This window comes from Vicugna pacos, chromosome 18 (genome assembly GCF_048564905.1).
Source record: "Vicugna pacos chromosome 18, VicPac4, whole genome shotgun sequence".
NCBI lineage: Eukaryota > Metazoa > Chordata > Mammalia > Artiodactyla > Camelidae > Vicugna > Vicugna pacos.
In genome coordinates, this window is record NC_133004.1 from 14,095,948 (window position 1) to 14,115,992 (window position 20,045).

Consider the following 20,045-nt stretch of genomic DNA (forward strand, 5'->3'; position numbering starts at 1 on the left):
TGACAAGCAGACCTCAGCCCAGCGCTGCCCACGGGGCCAGCAGGAGACCCCTGGTCCTCCCAAGCGCTGGTCCCCGCCCCCTGCTGCCTGGGCTCCCACACTCACTCCAGCACCCGGAGGGACACCATGTCCGGAAGCACGTGCGCCAGGCTCTCGGCTCCCGCGTCGCAGATGTAGTTATTGTACAAGCTGCCGGGAACAGAGGTCAGGGCAGGGGCTGGGGTCGCTGGGGGGTCAGGACCCACGGGGAGCCCACCCAGCCAGGATTACTGCCCCATTTTACAGAGGATAAAAACTGAGTCCCAGGGAGCTGAGCTGCTTCTCCGTGGTCATGCAGTTAGTGAGTCTGGAGAAGCAGCAGGACTGAGTGGAAGTAGCTTCCTAACTGAGACTTTCTGAGTTCAAATCCCAGCTCTGTGGCTTGCTGCCTGTCTGACTTTTGATAAGTTACTTAACTCCTCTGTGACTCAGTTTCCTCCTCCATAAAATGGAGATAGTAGAGTAATTATAAGGAGGAGTAAATGAGTTAATGTTGGTAAAATATCCGGAACGGGGTCCAACACCTGGAACGAACTACATCTTAATTATGGTTATTACTACCTCCCAAGGGGGTTTGTGAAGGTTATACAAGTTACCGTAGGGGGTGTGTCCAGCACTGGGGTTAGCAGGGGAGAGAGAAACCCAGAGTCACTGGGCCGGCTTGGGTTTCAATCGTGTATTCAGTCACCAACAGCAGTGTCAAAAATAGCACAACGGGTGTTGCTGGTGCTGACTTAAGCTATACACTTATTAACCAGCATCCTTTTAACAAGCCAGGTATGGCCATGGTTCTAATTTTAAGGCTATGACTTTGCCATGACTCAGCCTCAGAGCTACACTGAAGGGCTACAGGTCAAAGAAGCACTGCAGCAAAGTGGATTCAAGCTAAACTCCAGGATCCACTGATGTCATGGGTCGGCCAGTACCAGGGCAGGAACCAGGCAGAGGTTTTATAATTTCTTCCTGGGTTGGATCTTAGAACCCAGGAGGCCCTTCCTCCCTGCCACAGGCAGAGGTTTCTTTCCATATTTCATTGATGCCAAGATGTGCATGTTCACATTGGAAAATCACTGAGATCAGGGTGTGTCTGATAATCAATGAACGTCATAGTTTAATTAGCAGTGTTTTGTCCTCTAAATGGTGACTTATGACAGATGGCATCTTAGAGTTCATAAAATATAAGGTTTCTTAAAGTGTCAGTCAGATCATATACACCCGCACATGCACCACCTACTTCTCCATTCACAACGGAAAAACTCCAAAACCCCCTCCTGACCTACATGGGCCTCCCTGCATGATTTGGCCTTCCCTGACCTCTCTCACCTCATCTCCCACCTGTGTCCCTCATCCCCTGCAGCTAGCCACAGTGGCCCTTACGACCCTCAAAGACCCAACCTCTTTCCCACGTCAAGGCCTTTGCCTCTGCTGTTCCCTTTTCCTGGAATGCTTTTCCCTGAGAGCTTCCCATAGAAGGTAAGGGGTCACCTCCTCAGAGGTCTCCCCCCTCCTTGGTGAATTCAACGCTCTCTATTTTGCCCTCCGGGGCCTTTGTTAGTTTCCTCCTTCCCAGTATGAATCACTGTTTTAAATACTTTGCTTATGCATGTGCTTTTTTATTATGCAAGGAACTTGAAAGCAAGACCCGCACTGGTTTTGTTCATAGTCGTACCTCTAGTTCCTAGCACAGGTTCTGGCCTATGGTTGATTTTAGAGAATATTAAATGCCCTCACAACTCTAGGGGATGCCAATCACATAGACTACAACCTGTACAGCCCACAACCTGTGCAGCTGCATGCAAGGACCCTGGCTGGAAGGATAATGGGCTGGAAGGACCCCTTGGTCCCACCAGGGGCCGGGCTGAAAGTAATCAAAAGCAAGAACTGCTATGCCAAAGACGACCAGAAGGTGGCAGTGCAGGCAAAGACCAGTCTGTGAGTGACAAAAGCCTGCCAAGTCCGCCTGTGCATGGTGGTCAGCCTTCTAGAAACCACCACCCCTGGACTCCAGAAAAAGCTCAGTCCTGCCATCCACTGGGGAAGGAATATCAATATTTATTGAGCATTAGAGCCAGGCATTGCGCCAAGCCCTTTCCATAGGCCATTAGGATGGTACCCATTTTCCAGATGAGGAAACAGAGGTTAGGAATACTTAATCGACTTGCCCAAAGTTTGCCAGGCGCCCCTTTCCCCCAAGTGCTACTAATCCTCTTGTTCGGGGCGGTGGCATTGCCCTACTCCAGGGGATGTGTTCATATTGGATCTTAGGTTGGTGCCCCTCCACCCCGACCCCCACCAAGTTGTGCAACGACGACACAGAACAGCCTGTAGTTTTTGCTTCCAGGGTCTCAGTGTGCGACCTTACAGTTGGCATCAGGGGGGCTCTCTGCCCACCCCCAGCCCACCAGCTCAGCACCTGACCCATGGGGGCCACTCACCTCAGCCTGACGAGGGATGCAGCCAGTGAGGGCAGGGCCTTGGCCAGCTTGCAGGCGCCCACGTCGGTGATGTTGTTCTGGGACAAGCTGCAGGGGTACAACAAGGGGGGTAGGGCTCAGGACCAAACTTGAATGCCCCTCCCCATCAGCATCTTTCGTCCCAGGCTCGGGCAGAGCTGGAAACTCCTGCCTCCTCACAGGGTGGCCCAGAGCAGCAAGCACAGACAGTTTACCTGCATAAGAGTGGTGCTTCGGGTAGACTTGTGCTAATGGTTAACAAAAGACTGCAGTTATGACCTGAGGTTGAGGGGGACGATGGGGGTGAGGACGCAAATGAGGGAGATGGCTCTCCCCCAACATCTATTTTATGATTTTGTAGCATCCCTTCTTTTCCCTTTGGAGCACTTTCCAGCACCGTCATTACATAAGAGTTCACATAATTTGTTTAACGACGTGGGGTCCACCGAGGCGAGGGGTCAGGTCTGTTTTGTTTGTTACTGTATCCCTGCGGCTACAGAAGTGCCAAGCACATAGTTCGTGCTCATAAATTATTTAAGTGGGGAAAAAAAGAAGGGAAGGAAAAGGAGGAGAGGGAGGAAGATGAGGGAGGGACTGAGGGACAAAGAGAGGGAGGGAGGGAGAAAGGGAGGAGGGATGAAGGGAGGGAAGTCTGGCCTATTCACAGCTGTTTCCTAAGATGCTGTAAATTGCTCGAGAAGTTTCAGTGTCCTACCATTAAGGAAATCCCTAAGTAAATTCTGGTGAATTCTGTGGCTGCTCCGATCCTGGTTATGGAGTGGAGTGTGGCTAGATTTTGATGATAATTTTTTTAAAAATTTGTTTGTTTTGGGGGTGAGGTAATTAATTTTAATTTATTTTTTATTTATTTTAATGGCAGTACTGGGGATTGAACCCAGGACCTCATGCCTGCTAGCCACGTACTCTACCACTGAGTTATCCCCTCCCCAGCAAGGGGCTTTTGTTTTACTTAAAGCTGGGTCTCCAGGGCCTGGAATGGTGGCTGCATATAGTAGGTGCTCCTTAAATATTTGTTGATTAAGTGAATAAATGATTGGTTGATTGGATGATTAAATAAAGAAATGAAAAAATGAATGAATGAATGGGTAGATGATTAAATGAATGCACGATTGAATGGATGTGTGACTGAAAGAATAAAAAAGCCAGCTGCACTCTGGGGGACAAATCCAGCAGAGAGGGCAGGCCTAGCCTACTCACTTGAGCGTCTCCAGGGCCTTCAGCTGAGGGAAGGTGGCTGAGAGCTGGGCGACCCCCTCATCTCCAATCTTGTTCTCACTCAGGGAGTCCAGGCTGCAGGTGCAATCACATGGGGGGCCATCAGCCAGCACCCCGGAGGCCACTCGACCCTCCCCCACCCCGACCCAGCAGGCGGCTTCCTCCCATACCCCCCACCCCTGGACACAACACAGCAGATACAGCTCCAAGCCTTTGAGAGCAAATCTTCATCCCCCTGGGGGGCCAACTGGCCAGCCAGCGGACAAGGTTCTAACTAACTTCCCGTGAACCTGAATCCCTGTTCTCCTTCCTGGGAGCCCCAGGAGCTGGGACAGCTTCCTTAATGACGTGAGACCTCATTTGTACAGTGGAGTCATGTTCCCTGACCCTGTCTCCCCACGAGATTGCCGGGAGCAGCACATGAGGGGGAAAGAATTTCAAAGGTGACAAAAGGATTCAACCTATTTTTATTAGTGGGGATTTCCAGCTGCTGTCCCTTCCCTGTGGTGGGGGTACCTGGTCATTCACACCAGCCCCCCCGCCCCCCCCCCCAAAGAAATAGGGCCAGGCTCTGGGGCTGTCAAAGCCCGAGGTCTCTGGGAGAGATTCTGGGGGCTATACTCACTCCAGATGCTGAAGGGAGGAAAAGGCCTCAAGGATCCTCACCAGTTTGGAGAAAGCCTGGGGGCCCAAGGCAGAACCCAGCCTAGGAGGCAAACAGCAGAGGTTAAGACTCTGAAAGAGTCATGGCCCCTCAATTCGGCCCCACAAAAGCCACGCCCATCTGAGGCCCACTCCCCTTCTCTGCCTCCCCATTGCCTTACATCCCCCCAACCCCACCAGGTGGGACCCCAATCCCTTCTGCTTCAGGCAGATTTCACAAAGCCCACTCAAGAGGTCAGCTGGGCTCCCGCTGAGGGCTCCCCAACTTTCATCTCTGAGTGGGGAGCAAGTTCTCACTCCTGCCGACATCCCCAGGTACCCTTCTCCCACCCTGGCCTAGGGGAGTGGTTCCCAAATGCTGGCCTGAGGATCACCACCAGTCCTGAGACAGATGGTTTACTTATCTGCCATTGTTTTTTAATAACAAATAGAAACACTTCTTGAGCACTTATTATATGCTAGGAACACACTGGGTCCCTCACTCAGGTCAGATCTCATTTAATCCTCACAATGACTGAGCTAAAAGTGCTTCTTATCTTCATTTTACAGACGAGGAAACCAAGGCACAGAGAGGTTAACTGACTCACACAAGATCACACAGCCCGGATTGACATTTAGATCAGACTTAGTGGGAATGAGAAAAAGACAACATAGGGCTGTTTTGTTTTTAAAATATGGTTAAATGTACCATATTTGGTTAATATATAGTTAAATGATACTAAAATGTTCATTATGGCACCAGCAGTGATTTGGATGAACATATTTGATACTAATTAAAAGATGGTAACTGCCCGTAGTCACTCAAATTCACTCTGAAATACTCTGTCTTTGAAACCCCAAAGTCTGGGAAACATTTGCTTCAGTGAAGGGCATCTGAAATCTGATTTGAGTCTGGGTTCTGCCACTGAGCTTCTGTAGGATCTATTGGGGCAGATCCCCTCACCTCTGAGTCTCAGTCTTCTCAAATTTAGCCCCAATCCTATGAGGTTGTTAGCAGGATTAAAGAATTCATTCATCAGATACTGATTGCTTGCCTTCTGTGTGCCAGACCAGACAAGACTGTCACACAGAAAGCGGTGAACAAAACAGGCAAAAATCCTTGCCCTCATGGAGCTGACATTCCAAGGGGCAACACAGATGATCAAAGACATTGGGAAATTATCTGGTGTGGGGGATAATAAATGATACAGAGAAAAGGCCAGTGGTGAGCAGGGCAGAATTGTACCTTTAATGTGGGAGTCAAAAAAGGCCTCTCTCAATGAAAACTGGAAGGAAGTGAGGATATGGGCCATGCAGATATCTGGGGGAGAGCGTCCTGGACAGAAGGCACAGCCCATGCAAAGGCCCAGGGGCCTGACCCTGCCTAGTGAGGTTGAAAACCATCAAGGGGATCCATGTGGCTGGCGTGGAGTAAGCATGGGAGAGAGCGCAGGAGTGAGGGTGAAGACGTAAATGGGGGCCGAACCAAGGAAGAATCATCTACCAGCAGAGCGCCTGCGGGGCACTGAGTGGCCAAGCAACCTGAGCTACAGGCAGATGAGAGCTACAGGATGCCTGGCCCAGTGGCTGCCAGTCACACGCCCAAAATAATGCCTTCCTTCCTTCCTTCTTTCCTCAGAACTTTCTCGGGGCTTCCGGGCTGCAGGTGGCTAGTCTCCTGGTTCTGGGCTGTTCCACCCCACAGCTGCTGGCTCCTGGGGCACAGTTCCGATGTCCAACTAGGGGCTTTTTAAGCTGAAAATAATTCAAAGCCAGAAGGGGCCCTTGGTAATTGTTTTCATCCATTTCCTCTTTTCAGCAACATTTTTATCACTGCACAAATTTGGCACCTTGTCTCTGTTCAAAAGAAGAAATGCTTGGCTTTTTTCTGGGGGTACGACGGTAGCAGTGATCAGGAGGAGCAGCTTGTGGGTGACAAGCTAGGGACTGTGGGGCAACTTATTTAATCTCACTAGGCCTCAGCTGCCTTATCTGTAAAATGGGGAAGATAAGGACCAGCTCCCAGAATAGCTCTTGAAATTAATGAGGCTATATATAAAAGGCACTGGGTACACTGGATGTGTTTAATAATTCCTACTGAATTGCTAGGAGATTTTAGATTTTCGATCCCTAAGAAGAACCAACTATGAATATAGCTTTTTCCTTTGTCGGAGCAAGAGCCAGGCTTACCTGATGTTTGTGACTTTGGACAAACAATTTATACTCTCTAGGCCTCAGTGTCTGCCTCTGTACAATAGGGAGAAAATAATAATATCTCCAGCATGGTTCATTTCTATTCCTTTGTCAAGCTTCAGTGCTTCAGTCACCTCCTCCGGGAAGTCCCCCTGACCTCCTCCATGTCTGCACTCTCACATCCTTGACTTTCCTGCCACTAATCACAGCAGGTGGTACTTGTCTATTTACACTGGGCTGCAAACTCATTGAGAACAGTGGCCTCCGTCATAGAAGTAGGTCTGTTGAATGAGTGGATGTGAATGAGCATGCTTATTGGCAAATAGGCCAGTTAACTTCACCCCCAAGATACTCCAGGACTGGACCGGCCATGCCCCAGCTGCTGGAAGTTGGCTTCTAGAGTGGTGGGGCAAAAGGGCAAGAATGATTCTGAAGACCCATTTCCATCCTGGTGTCACAAGCCCAGTTAAGGCTGGAGAAGAGACCTCAAGGGGACCCCAAACAATTCACCCCTTTGCTTACGCAAACTCCAGCTTCTTTAGGTCCCGGACAGCAGGGAGTTCCCCAGCTGTGTCTTCAGAGGAACTTCTTGTCCTGGAGAGAAGGGGCAATGTTAGTGGAGAGCAGGCTCTTCGCCTGTCACTGAGCCTCTTCCTGTGTGTCCCAGGAGGCCCAAAATTCCCTGGAAGGACTGCCTTCCTCAGGGCTACTGTTGCCCCACAGTTAAAAAGAAAAACCTCAGGACAATGTTAATCCATTACTGTCTGTTTCATGGAAAAGCGCCTCAGAGTAAGCGCTCATCCTCACCCCTCCCAGACAGTACGCACAGTAGGTGATCAGTCAATGTATGATGAAGGAATGAGTGAAAGACAGTTATGTGGTCAAGTTTCCTCTGCCCTCTGGACCTTAGACTTCTACCATCTATAAAATGGAGATGATACTGGTCCTGGAGAGGCGGCCAAAGGTGTCACTTCTGTTACTAGATACAGAAGGCAGTTCATGAAGCCTTCACAGGAGAGAATATCTCCCTGGCTCTAGCTGAAAAAGAATTGGGCACGTGGTGGCAAGTTTTTAACAGCACCAAGTGATCAGTCCTGGAGAGGGGAGTACAATGAGATTCTGGGTGGTCACTGCCCAGGGGGAGGGCATGGGATGCCCCCAAAAGAGGAGGCACTGGAAGCACTAACAGCAAACTTAGTATTAGGTCTTTCATGATCTGGACCGCCTCCCATGCCCTCTCCCCCTCACCTCTGGATCTGCACGAGGTTGCCCAGGTCTTCCACATCCTTCATGGACGTGACCTTGAAAGGCTCGATGGTGAACTTCTCCTCCACTGCCCGGAGTAGCTTGGCTTCCCCACGCTGCTGCAGGGACTCCCATAGCCCCACCGTGTCACTCAAGGTGGCCCTGTGGAGGAAGGGCCTCAGACCCAGGCACGATGACTGGGCTAGACCATAACGGAGGGGTGGCTCCATGAAGGGACCTCCTACCTATTTAGAGACTTTCCTCCCTCAGCTTCACGCCTACCTCCTCTAGGAAGCCTTCCATGACCACTTGAGCCCTTATCAATTCCTCCTTCTCCATTCTCCCAGTGGTTTTTTATTTCCTTTTTGCTTTGGCTACCAGGAAGCTCAGTGCTAAATTCTCAGCTGAACCATTACAGTGGTGTAGGATCCTACAGCTTGGATAAAGTATGCTTAGGGGAAAAGGAGAGAGAGTCTCTGGAGATCAGGCTTAAGTGATCAAACAGATTGCTAAAGGATCTAAATTCCTTAATTAAATTAAGGAATTTTGACTTCATCCTAAGGGAAGTGGAGTGCTTCTTAAAGATTGTAAGCAGAGTGGAATATGATCAGATGCAATTTCTAGAGAGATTGCTCTGATGGTTAAATATAAAGTGGAGTGGAAGAGAAGAGAGTGGGGGCAGGGAGGTCAGGGGAGGCTGTGGCTTTAACTTAACCATGACAAAATGGGGACTTGATTAGGGGATGGAGAGAAGAAAATGAATTTGAACCCCAATCAGTCTTAGATTCTATATGTGGCCCAGTGCCTGGCACATGGTGGGTGTGCAAATACTGGTTGAAAGAATGATGCTGCCCCTCACTGGCTGTGTGACCTTGGGCACGCTACTATCCCTTTCTGAGCCTTGGCTTCCTCATCTTAAAAAATAGATAGAGTCACTGCTGCCCCTGCCTGGCTGCAATGCATACTAAATGAGACCCCACACAGCCAGCACGGGACACAGCCCCAAGACCACAGCAAGTGCCCAGGACAAAGAAGCCCCCTCTCCTGTCCCCAGTCCCCACCTGAAATGGGTGACACAGCTGAGTCCCACGAGAGTCCCCAGTCCCGTGGGGTCAATGCCGGTGCTGCGGAGGTCCAGGGAGAAGTTTCTGCCTGCCGCCTCCAGGGCGCTGCCCAGCACATAGGTGTCGGGAGGCGAGAGCCGGGCGCCCAGGAAGGAGAGGCGGGCCGGGAGCCCGTGCAGCACGTGCTGCCAAAGCCCGGCGTCCAGCGCCTCGTGGGCGCAGTGCAGCAGCTCCAGCAGCCGCCCCGCCTGCAGCGTTCCCGGCTGCAGCCGCTTCAGGTACCTGGTGAGCACCTTCTGCTTCCTGTCCGCCGAGGTGGCCGCTGCCAGCCCTACCAGGGCTCCCAGGCAGCGAGGGCGAGGCTGGAAGACCAGCCCGACCAGAAAGCGCGGCACGCCCTCCAGCCAGTTGTCATAGGGCCTCTTCTTCCTTGGGGTCAAGGCCAGATACTGTGGTAGCTCCTTGTCCTTGATTTCGCTGCTCAGAGCCAGCCACAAGGCCCCCAGGAAGCACTGCAGGAGGAAGCTGGAGAAGGCCAGCTCGGTCTCTGGGCCCCCCCGGGTGGGCTGCACCAAGCCCCTGGCCACAGCCCAGGCCCTCACCTCTGCCGACGGGAACTGGTCCTCCCGCAGGCTGCTGTGGTGACGGCGGCCCAGGTCCCAGGCCAGTCTGGCCAGTCCCACCAGGGCCCCCGGGGGGCTGTCGTGGGCGGCTGGGCCTAGTAGGCCAACATACAGGCCCGTGAGTGTGGAGGGCAGCTCGGCCTCATCGCCCAGCTCCAGGAGGGCCTCAGAGAGCTGGCACACGGCCCGGCACACAGTGGGGCTGTGGCTGTGACTCAGGAGAGACGGCTGGGCCTGGAGGAGGGCCAGGGCTCTCTTCTGGTGCTCAGCGGCCCCCGAAGCCTCAAAGTAGCGCAACACGTAGGTCTCGGCCTGCTGGGCGGAGAAGCCGGCTACCTCAAACATGGCGTCAGCCTTGCTCAGGCTCTGGGCCAGGCGTCCTCGGGGCCGGGCCGTGAGCAGCAGGGTGCAGCCTCGTAGCACCTTGCGCTGGAAGAGGCCCGCCAGCAGCCCCCGGAGGGAGCGGGGTTCTGCCGACCCGGGCCCGCACGCACTGTGCAAGAAGCCGTCCTGGGTTTCGAGCTCCTCGAAGGCATCCAGGATGAGCAGAATGCGGTCAGGCCTCCGCAAGATGTAACTGAATACTTCATCCTCCACCGGCCGGGGCTGCAGGCCCGGGGAGAAGAGCAGATCCTGCAGGAGGTAAGTGTCCCCTCGACGGTCCAAACAGTGGCAGGGGATGCAGAAGACAAAGTCATACTGTGGCAGCTGGCCGCAAGCCCAAGCCCAGCTCACGGCCTGAGCCCAGTGACTCTTCCCCTGTCCTGCTTTGCCCAGCACGGCGATCACCCGCGTCTCTCGTGGCCGCCGGCGGTCACTAGTGGCCAGCAGCACCTCGGCCAGACCCCCTCGGGCCGGCTGCCGCTCTGTCCAGTCCAGGGTGGCCAGCTCTCTCTCCTGACCCTTGCTGCTGCTCCTCTCCAGCCGTACCCTCACCAGGTCCACCTCCACCAGGATGCCTTCCGGGCCTGCAGGCTTAGCCTGGTACTTGTCCCGTAGCGAGCGGCAGAACTGCTCCACGCTCTCTGCACAGGTCAGAGGATGCAGGGTTGGGGAGGGGAGGATGGTTGTGGCAGGACCAGCCACCATCACTAGCTTCTTCGTCCCTTCACCACAGTCTTCCCTGACTGCTTTCTTTATTAGCTGCCTCAGTCAGTGACCCAGACACTCATTCATTAATTCAATTCTTCCTAAACCCATTTACTCATTCCTCTATTTACTCACTAACCTTCTTTGGCTCACTCACCATGGGGAGGCCATTGTGGGGGTGTTCAGATAGTGGAATCCATGTGTCTGATTCAAGTCCTAGCTCCACCACTTTAAAAAAAGTTTTTTTAATGGAGGTACTGGGAATTGAACCCAGGACCTCATGCAGGCTAAGCAAGGGCTCTACCACTGAGCTATACCCAGCCCCCACCACTAATCTGTGTTATGTTGAGCATGCTATGTACCCCACTATGCCTCAGTTTCCTCATCTGCAAAACAGGGATCATATTCAGGTTGTTTGCAAATTTAATGGTTTACTGTGTCTTGTGTGCTTGGAAGGGTACCTGGAAAAGAGTCAGACTCGGCAGTTTGGCCATTCTCTCAGCCACCCTTTCACCCCGACCTTCCATCTCTCCCACACTCGCCATCAACTCCTGCCTTCATCCACTCTCTCAGCTACCTGCCCTTCCCTCATTCATTCTCTCGGCCTTGCAAACAAGCCCTCCTGGTGTGGGCCTACGAGGGGCGGGTCCTCCATAATGTTGCTTAAGTGTAAGCACAACTGGCTGAATGAATGCTGGTATTCAGTGTGTCAGATGGAAGCCCAAACCTGGCTTCCCTTCCCTTACTCATCCGACGCGGAGGGGTCCTGCCACAACTCACCAGGCCATCTGGGAAGCTGGCTGGAGGGCTTGAGAGCTGCCGGACTCTGGGTGGGGGATGTTTCATCCTCTGGAGAGAAGAAGCCAGTGTCAGAGTTAGGGTGAAGGGTGCCCCCGGGGCTTCCCTCCCTCCGCGGCATCCAGTCCTCTAAATGTCCTGAGAGCAGAGCTGATAAGGGCTGAGTCTCCCCGAGATGGAGGTTCCAAGGTGATGACCCAAGGCTGTATCCTACTCAAAGACGGCTTTCTTTGGCCTGCTGTAAATTTTAAAATGTTCACCAGTGTTTTCAAAATCACAGTGTCTATGTGAAAATCAAGATCTCCAGATTCTGCTGACACCTCAGAAGATCTGGCCGCACAGAGCCTGTTTTCCTGTTGAGTGATAAACTGGTGAAGGCTGGTGGCCCCATTTAGGTGGGACGTGGATTCTCCAGTTGTTCCCCTCACCCACCTTCCCGGGCCCTCCACTCCCTGGAGACCCTCCCTGCCCTGTTTTACAGAAACACAACTTGGCTGTCCCTGCAGGCAGCTCTGTAGGTGGACCTCATTGTCTGAGGCAGTTGCTTCCCCAGGGTCTCAATCCTGCTGCCAAGAACTCTCCCTGGCCCCACCGGTTCTTACCTGTCAGGTTTGCACGGGAGGTCAGGGCTGGTTCGGGCATGCTAGGAAGGTCAGCTGCAGATGGGGCGAAGGGGCTGGTAGAGCCAGGTCGGTCTGGGGACTTCGGGAAGTTGTGGACAGGTTGGCCACTTGAAGTAGGTGTTTGGCTGGCCTGGGGCATCTCACCTACATTGGGAGGGAAAAGAGTGTAGGAACAACCAGGAACCCACCTGGGTCACCCCTGCCCCAAATTAGGCTGTTAGGCTAGGAGTCTGCAGAGAGGAGAAAGAAACTTCCAAAGGAACACATTTCAGGGTGGAGTTGCGGAAAGGGCTCTGGAGTTACATCTAACTCCTGCAGCCTTGGTTTCCCCATCTGTGAAATGGACACAATCAGCTCATAGAGAGCTTATGGCAAGTGCTACTACAGTACTTTTCCCACTGTGTGGTCAGTACTCATTCTCCTAGATGTCCAGAATGCTTCCTTGCTCCTGAGGCACCAGTGCATTATATAAAAACTGGCATGCAATCTTGAAAGTGTGCTCTTGAATTGAGTGAAGGTATTCCCCTAGCCCCACTCTCTTTCCCATCCCTGAGAGCTTAACATGCCTTCCCTGGGAAAATTCACAACCCTTCAATGTGGCAGGTCAGCAGGGACCATTTTACTAACAGGGAAACAAGGCAATTCAGAAAAAGCTGTGCAAGGATCCATACCAAACTGTTCAAAATGGTATACTAAAAAAGAGTGAGAAAGAGACCCAGTAACTCTTGTATCTCACTATTTGCCTTGTTAATGAGCATTATTGATGTTCTGATTTTAAAATATAATAAAGTTTAATTTTTTTTGAAAAAGAAGGAAAAACAAAGGTTTAGTGGGGGAAAGTGACAAATAGAAGGCCACATAGCCCCGTGGTGGGTCACCCACCTGGACCATGTTAGGGAGCTCTGCCCCTCTGCTTTGACTTTTGGGAAATAGGGACAGAGGAGGCTGTTCTGGGGGTTGTGGATAATGAGAAGGCACTAGGCTACAACTGCCGAATACCTGGAGTGGGGGGAGGGCAGGGTCAGGGAGCAGCCAGGGCACAGACAGAGGCGGCTGGGGGCCAGGCCGAGCACACTCACCTCGGTAGATGACTATACTGGAAAGCCCTGCCCCGGCCCCTGAGATCTGCCAGAGCCCTTGGGGCAGAGTGGAAACAGTGGGGATGATCTGGATGGATCCAGCAGGGAGACTGAAGCAGCTCAACAATGAACTGGAAGGGGGCCCTGCAAGAGACAAAGGCAGTGAGATAGGCTTCTCCAGAGCACCTAAGTTTGTAATCCTGTTTCATGGTTAATTAACATCTGACTCCCTTCTAAAGGATTCCCATCTCCCTGAGAAAAACAACTGTGATGCCTTGCCCATGGTGGTGTTCCTGGCACCCAACAGCGTAGCTGGCACAGAGAAGGCACTCAGTTCATAGCTGATGAAAGCATCGGGCTGGTGGGTGAATTCCCTAATTGGCGAGGAATCCCTGCTGTGTCTTCCAGGGCTGCGATTCCTTCCTGGGCATGCTGTCCGGCACAGACTGAGTGGATGGGGACCCTGAGTATGGGGTGGGCTGGGACAGACATGGGTGTCTACATTATTAGGGGGGAAATTCCTGTCCCTGATGGCTCCTGCCTTAGCTACACTTCAGGCACCTCCGGGGAGGGGGGAAACCCACCCTCTCCAAGCCCTTAACCTACCAGGCATCAGGACAGTGTCTTCCAGCCGGGTCTGGCTGGATGCTGATTCCTTGTTGAACAGAGCAGGTGGTGCCGGGCAGGGCTGAGCCAAGGAGTCACTCACTGGCCCCACCAGGAAAGTGTCAGTCACCATGGGCATGGTGAGGGGCTCGGCTGTGAGGAAGAGGGCTGTGTTAGAGGCTGGGTGAGATGTGGGTGGGTGCCTGGAGGGGCCTCCCTGGCGTGGGGAGGACTCTGGGAGTGGATCTCTCTGCTGGCAGTGGAAGGAAACTCCTGTCCTTTTCTCAGCCCTGGGTGAAGCTGGTTTGATCAGCAATTGCTCTGTGCCAGGTAGTCCCCCCACTCACAGCCTCCCCTTTGTGACTGGGTCCTGAGTGCTTCCTGCCATGGTGAGCTAGGGGCAGGTATAGATAGCTCAGTGGTAGAGTGTGTGCTTAGCGTGCCCGAGGTCCTGGGTTCAACTCTCAGTACCTCCATTAAAATAGATAAATAAGTAAACCTAATTACCTCCCCGCGTGGGGAAAAAAAAAAAGAGAGAGAAACATCATAATAAACAAACAATAAACTTTTAAAGAAAAGGGTGCTAATGTCAACTTGAAATTAAAAAAAAGCCCTATGAAATAGAAACAAACCTATGAATAGGCTGTTGGCCAGGCCCCCCACCCCCAACAAAGTACTTCCCATCAGACTGGGCAGGAGTTTATCTCCTCCATTATTGGGAGGTCCAGCAGGGTGGAGACTTGCCTCCCCCATCAGACTGGGAGCTTCTTGAAGGCAGGGACTGCTTCTCTATCACCCTGGGGTCTTCATGGGCAGGGCCCCTTTCTCCCTCATCAGATGAGAACATTCTGAGGGCAGCGACCAGGCTTCCTCCATCAGACTAGGCGGCTTTCATTTCTCAGTCTGTTCCCCACAGAGAGGCTGGTCTCCCCACCTTTGCAATAATAATTGGATGGAAGGGGAGGGGACAAGATGGGAGGGAAGGAAGCATCTGGGGAGGGGATGGTGAGCTTGGGGGAAGAGGCTTACTGAGGCATGGGGGCTCTAAGGAAGGCAGGAAGGCATTGGGTAACCAGCTGACTCCAGGTGATTCTGCACTGGGAAAGGAGAGGTGGGACCTGGAGAGGCAGTGGAGCTAGGTGGGGTGGGGGCGGGTGTGTCTCAGGTCTGACTCAGAATTAAGAAGAGGGAGGGGTTGGGGAGAGGCTTTGTAGGAGGAAGAGGAGCTGACTCTCCCAGCAGTCCTTGAACTGCTACGGAATCATGATCTTGGTTTGAATCCCAGTTCCACCTCCCACTTGCTGTGTGATCTCAGACAAGTGGCTTCACCTCTCTGAGTCTTAGCTTTCAAATGCCAGTTTCTTTCTTTTTCTTTCTTTTTTTTTTTTTAACATTTTTTAATTGAGTTATAGTGATTTTACAATTTGTCAAATTCCAGGGTAGAGCACAATTTTTCAGTTATACATGAACATATATATATTCATTGTCACATTTTTTTTTTCGCTGTGAGCTACCATAAGATCTTGTGCTATACTGTATAATCTCGCTTATCTATTCTACATTTTGAAATCCCAGTCAAATGCCGGTTTCTGTGTGCACCTGTGGAGGCCCCCGCTTTCCTGCCTGGCAATCTCCCGGCCCACCCGCCCTGCTCACCTAGCTTCCTGTGCTTCAGATCCGCAGGCAGCTCCTCTGGGAAGGCTACAGAGAGAACACCAGAGTCAGCAGCTTCAGGGAAGGGGTGTCCCAGAGCACGAGGGGCTCACGGACTCCAGCAGGCTGTATAACCTTGTCTTACATGGCTAGGAAGTGGCCTTCAGGTCCCTTTCCCTCTGCTGCTTCCGACCACTTCTTCCCCCAACTCATCTGCTTAAGCCCAAGCCCCAACTTGAAGCACCCAGGGCAATGAGGCACTGGAAGAGGCAGAACCACAGAGGGCACACAAGATGAGTTTGAGTTAAAAAAATTAAATAAAAATAAAACAACCTGGTTTTGGTTCTTTCTTAGCTGTGAGTCTTTGCAACACAGCCTCTCTGAGCCTTTGCTCTCTCATCTGTGAAATGGGTCGGTGATTCCCACTTTGCAGGGGTACACTGGAGGTCAGTGAGTGAGTATCAAGCAGGTAGCACATCAACAGAGAAAACCCCTATGTGTCCCTTAGCAAGGGGCTGATGAAACCAATTACAGCTCACTCACCCAGTGAAATACCACGCATCCCTAAAAATAATCCGGATACTGAAGGACGTATGAGGCAGTACTGGTGTCTGCAATTTACTTTGAAATGTGCTAAAAATAGTCTACGGCCATACCACCCTGAACGTGCCCGATCTTGTCTGAAATGTGCTAAAAATAAAATGGATGGGTTGGTGGATGAATAGAGGGATGGACAGATGGATAGAGATGTGTGAGGTGAATATATCCAAACACTGACAGTAGAATGTAAGTGGTGGGTATGTGGTTGTTTGCAGTACAATTCTTTCACTTTTCCTGTATGTTGAAAAGTTTCATAATAAAATTTAGGGAAACTATTTATCAAATAAAAAGGAAGGAAGGAAGGAAGGGAAAAAATAAAAGAAGGAAGGGAAATTCTTTGGCAGTAGGACCGTATGTTCTCCATCAGTGATACAGAAATGACCTACCACACATGTTAAATGGAGAAAGCCAGGTATAGAAGACTGTAGGTAAATGTGGTCATTTATATGGATTTTTTTTAAAAAGAGCTGGCTTTTAGGCAAATAGAATATTTCCAACAAGACAAAAAGGAAATTGGCAACATAGGTTGTCTTCAGGAGGGAAACGGAGGGGCTGGGGGACAAGGGTGGGAGGGAGATTTTTTTTCACTGAATAGTCTTTGCACCTTTTGAATTTTTATACCATGCACTTGTTTACCTGTTCAAATTAAATAAATAGGTACAGGGCTGACACACGGTCTGGCACGGAGTAAGTACACAATAAACACTTGATTAACTATTTTGCCTATTTTATGGAAATTTTCATTCAACGGATGTTCACTGAGGTGCTACTGCATCCAGGCATGTGCCAGATGCTGGGGGTGTGATGATAAGTAAGAAAGATAAGATCCCTATCCTCATAGCAGGGGGACTAAGCAAAATGCTTAAGTAAAATAAGCCCAGATTATGACAAGGGCTACAGTGCCAGGAAAGACACCAACAAGATAAAAATAAGTGAGGTAATTTATATGGAAAAGGTGGTCAAAGAAGAACTTCAGGAGGGGATGACATGTTAGACAAGACTTAAAAGATTCAAAGGAGAAAGAAGCAGGGGAAGGGCATTCCAGATAGAAGGAACAATAAGTGCAAAGGCCCTGAGGCTGGAAATATACATGGGTTACAGGGATGGAAAGAAGCCAGGATGGCTGGAGCATAGTGACTCATGCACATCTGGAGAGGTGGGAAGGGCCCGATCACACAAGGCTTGTGGTATGTATTTTGTAGCCATTAGAGGGTTAACAGGGGATGCAAAATGATCTTATTTACATTTAAAAGCCCATGTTGGCTGCCAAGTGAGGACAGATTAAGGAGGCAGGGAGACTGACAAGAAGGCTTAGAGAGATGCAGGTACTTGCCCAAGGTCACACAGACCATAAATAGTTGATCCAGGGTTCAAACCCAGTTCTTGCTGACTCCAGAAACTGTGCTTAAAGAGATCTCCCATAAACTCAGGGGTGACAACTAAAGTAGAAGGCGAAGCCAGAGCCCGGAGGTCCTTTTGGCAATGGCAATCAAAACAGCCAGGGACAGAGAGCCACCAGGAGAAGGGCCATCTGCTCCCTCCCAGGGTCACCAGGGAGCAGTGGGGAGGGGAGAGGTGAGTGGGATACCCAAACCCAGGTGGAGAAGACAGGAGGGAAGCAACTGGAAGCCACAACAGATTTTAGAGCCAAGACAGGGCCAGGCGTCAAGCAAGTCTAGGTCACATCAGGGAGGGGCTCACTCACGTCTTTTCTGACTTTTCTGTCCTGCTTCCTCCAGCACCTCCACACTCTCACCGATCATTTCTTCCAGTCCTATGTGCTCGACTGCGGAGAAGAGCCAAAGACAGCAACATACACGGTCAGTGGACTGGTGAGCCACCATTGTCCCTGCGTTGAAGAGGGATCTGACCATTCATTGAAAGGTGGTCGTCAGGTGTTACAGTGCTCCCCAAGGAACAAGGAAGGAAATGTAGACTGAGCCAAGAACCGCCCCCAACTTACTGAAAATGTCTTTGCTCAGGCCCTCCAGCTGGGAATCCTGGAAGACGTACTGGTCCAGTTCCGCTGCCCAGACAAGGAAAAGTGCAGTCAATCACCAAGTTCTCACCGAATGCTTATTGTATCCCTGGCCTTGAGCTGGGCAGCAGGGAACTGTGACCTCCCAGACCTGGCACACAGTGGGGCTCAGTCAATGTTTGCTGAATGAATGATCACATTAATGAAGGAACACTGAAGCTTCATGGGCTCTTGATCTATATCCATGAAAACTTATCTACTGCTATAAAGTAGTGCAATGCAGCATAGCAGAGTTGTCTTGGATTTGAACTTAAATTCTAGCTCTATGCACGCCCTCTTCACTAGCCCTACTAGCAATGCAATCTTGGGCCAATTACTTAACCTCTCTGGACCTCCACTTCCTCATCTGTGTAATAAGAATAAATAATGCCTACAACCCAGGGATGGGTAGTGAGAATTAGAGGCTCTGCATTTAAAGCAATCAACACAGTAGCCAGTACACAGTAGACATTCAATAGATGGTGGTTAATTAGATGAAGTGGAACATGGCTTGGAGCCAATGGGAAGACAGTCATGATGACAAGAGGTAAGAGGAGAGACTGTCTAGGGGGATGGGGCAATCAGGGAGGGCTTCCCAGAGGAAGGAATCCTAGAGACCTTGAAAGATGGGGGCAGAGTCTGGGGGCAAAGTGGAGGGCTTTCTGGGTAGTAGGAACAGAGTTTAGTAAGGTGTTTGGGAAACTCTAGAGATGGGTATCTGCAGTAAGAATTTCACGTTGGGGAAAGGCAGGACTTGATTTTATAGGCAATGGGGAGCCATAAAAAGCTTCTGAGCTGAGGAACGGCTGAGGGTAGCAATGATGGTGGTGATGAGGATGATGATGAAGAATGTGATAATGATGATGGTGTTGATGGCAGTGGTGGTGTGGTACCTCACACATTGAATGCTCACTCTTTTCAAATTCCTGTTCTAAACACTTTCCGCAGACACTTCTTCAATTCTCACAGTCACCCCATGAGGCAAGTGTGATTACTATTCCCATTTTATACATATGGAAGCCAATGGGTAATATTTCAGGATGCCTCAAATGACTGTATGCCAACGGCTTCTGGGAGCACAGACTTGAGGAACAGACTTGGGTGAAGCTGCCTCCTCCGCTTCCTCCCACTTCTGTGTAGATGCCCCTAAGGGGAAAAAGCCCAAATTACTCATTACTCCCCCTAGTTGTGATTAAATGTGAATATCCTCAGCCCCAAGCATTTCTGCTTCCCCCAAGTAAATTCTCAGAAAGGAAAGGAAGCAGGCAGGCTCTCAGTTCTGTAATTTTTGAGACACGTACGTTTTCTGCTCCTCTCTGTTTTCTGCCCTTGTATAATGCTGGATGAACCATGTGCTAGGGAGAGACTGGCCACATTCTGTGTCGAGCACAGACCTTCTAAGTGATGTTCTTGGGTTGCCAGGACAGGGACCACTAAGAACATCTGTGCAGGTTGTTCACTGTCCAACGGTGTTCAGCCAAGAGGGCAAATGGGGGGCAAGAACCCAGCTTGCACTTTAACAGCCAAGCTGTTACTTCTTAATGGGAGTTGCATCCTCCAGAAAGAGTGTTATCTTTTTCTAATTCAATGAAGCCTCTGTATGAGACAGTGGTGACCCTGGTGAGGAGGCACCCTTTACCCCCCACCGCCACCAAAAAAACACAACAACAGAAACACCTCTCCCCAAGGAGTTCTGCCCTTGTCTGAAAGCTGTAGCTCTTTTTAAAGCTGCAAACCAGCCTCTTGGCTTAAGCCTTAGCAAACCTCCCCACTACCCTAGATTCTTTCCTTTCTGTGGTTAAAAATAAGGACTTTGAAATGAGAAAGACCTAGGTTAGAATTTCAGACCTGCCCATTACTATCTCTAATGCAGCCTTGGGTAGATCCATTTATCTCTCTAAACCTCAATTTCTGCATCTTTGACAGAAAGTAGATACTATTAGTATCTACTTTCTTTGTTTTTGTAAGGATTCAATGTGATAAAACATGCTCAGTGATTAGCATGCTACAAGTGCCCCCTAAAAGGTAGTTATTACAAATACTAGAGTAGTTTGACTTAGGAGTGGGGGAGAAAGAGACGGAGGA

The 20,045-nt window shown here is 50.8% G+C and overlaps 1 protein-coding gene across 3 annotated transcripts in view; it reads right to left on the bottom strand.

Moving 5' to 3' along the window:
• The window catches only part of CIITA (class II major histocompatibility complex transactivator), a 46,874-nt gene that overhangs the window by 4,801 nt on the left and 22,028 nt on the right, over window positions 1–20,045 (bottom strand). For 2 of the 3 annotated variants that reach the window (XM_072942211.1, XM_072942213.1), the window contains exons 4-17: window positions 17,907–17,969; window positions 17,649–17,729; window positions 15,347–15,391; window positions 13,691–13,843; window positions 13,085–13,228; window positions 11,985–12,149; window positions 11,365–11,433; window positions 8,870–10,520; window positions 7,812–7,970; window positions 7,086–7,157; window positions 4,354–4,434; window positions 3,711–3,803; window positions 2,475–2,561; window positions 106–189 (exon numbers count right to left, since the gene is read on the bottom strand). In XM_072942211.1, the coding sequence (XP_072798312.1) occupies window positions 106–189; window positions 2,475–2,561; window positions 3,711–3,803; window positions 4,354–4,434; window positions 7,086–7,157; window positions 7,812–7,970; window positions 8,870–10,520; window positions 11,365–11,433; window positions 11,985–12,149; window positions 13,085–13,228; window positions 13,691–13,843; window positions 15,347–15,391; window positions 17,649–17,729; window positions 17,907–17,969 (2,947 nt within the window). Of the gene's footprint in view, window positions 1–105; window positions 190–2,474; window positions 2,562–3,710; window positions 3,804–4,353; window positions 4,435–7,085; window positions 7,158–7,811; window positions 8,011–8,869; window positions 10,521–11,364; window positions 11,434–11,984; window positions 12,150–13,084; window positions 13,229–13,690; window positions 13,844–15,346; window positions 15,392–17,648; window positions 17,730–17,906; window positions 17,970–20,045 lie in introns of those variants that run through there. The other variant, XM_072942214.1, reaches the window with a different exon arrangement.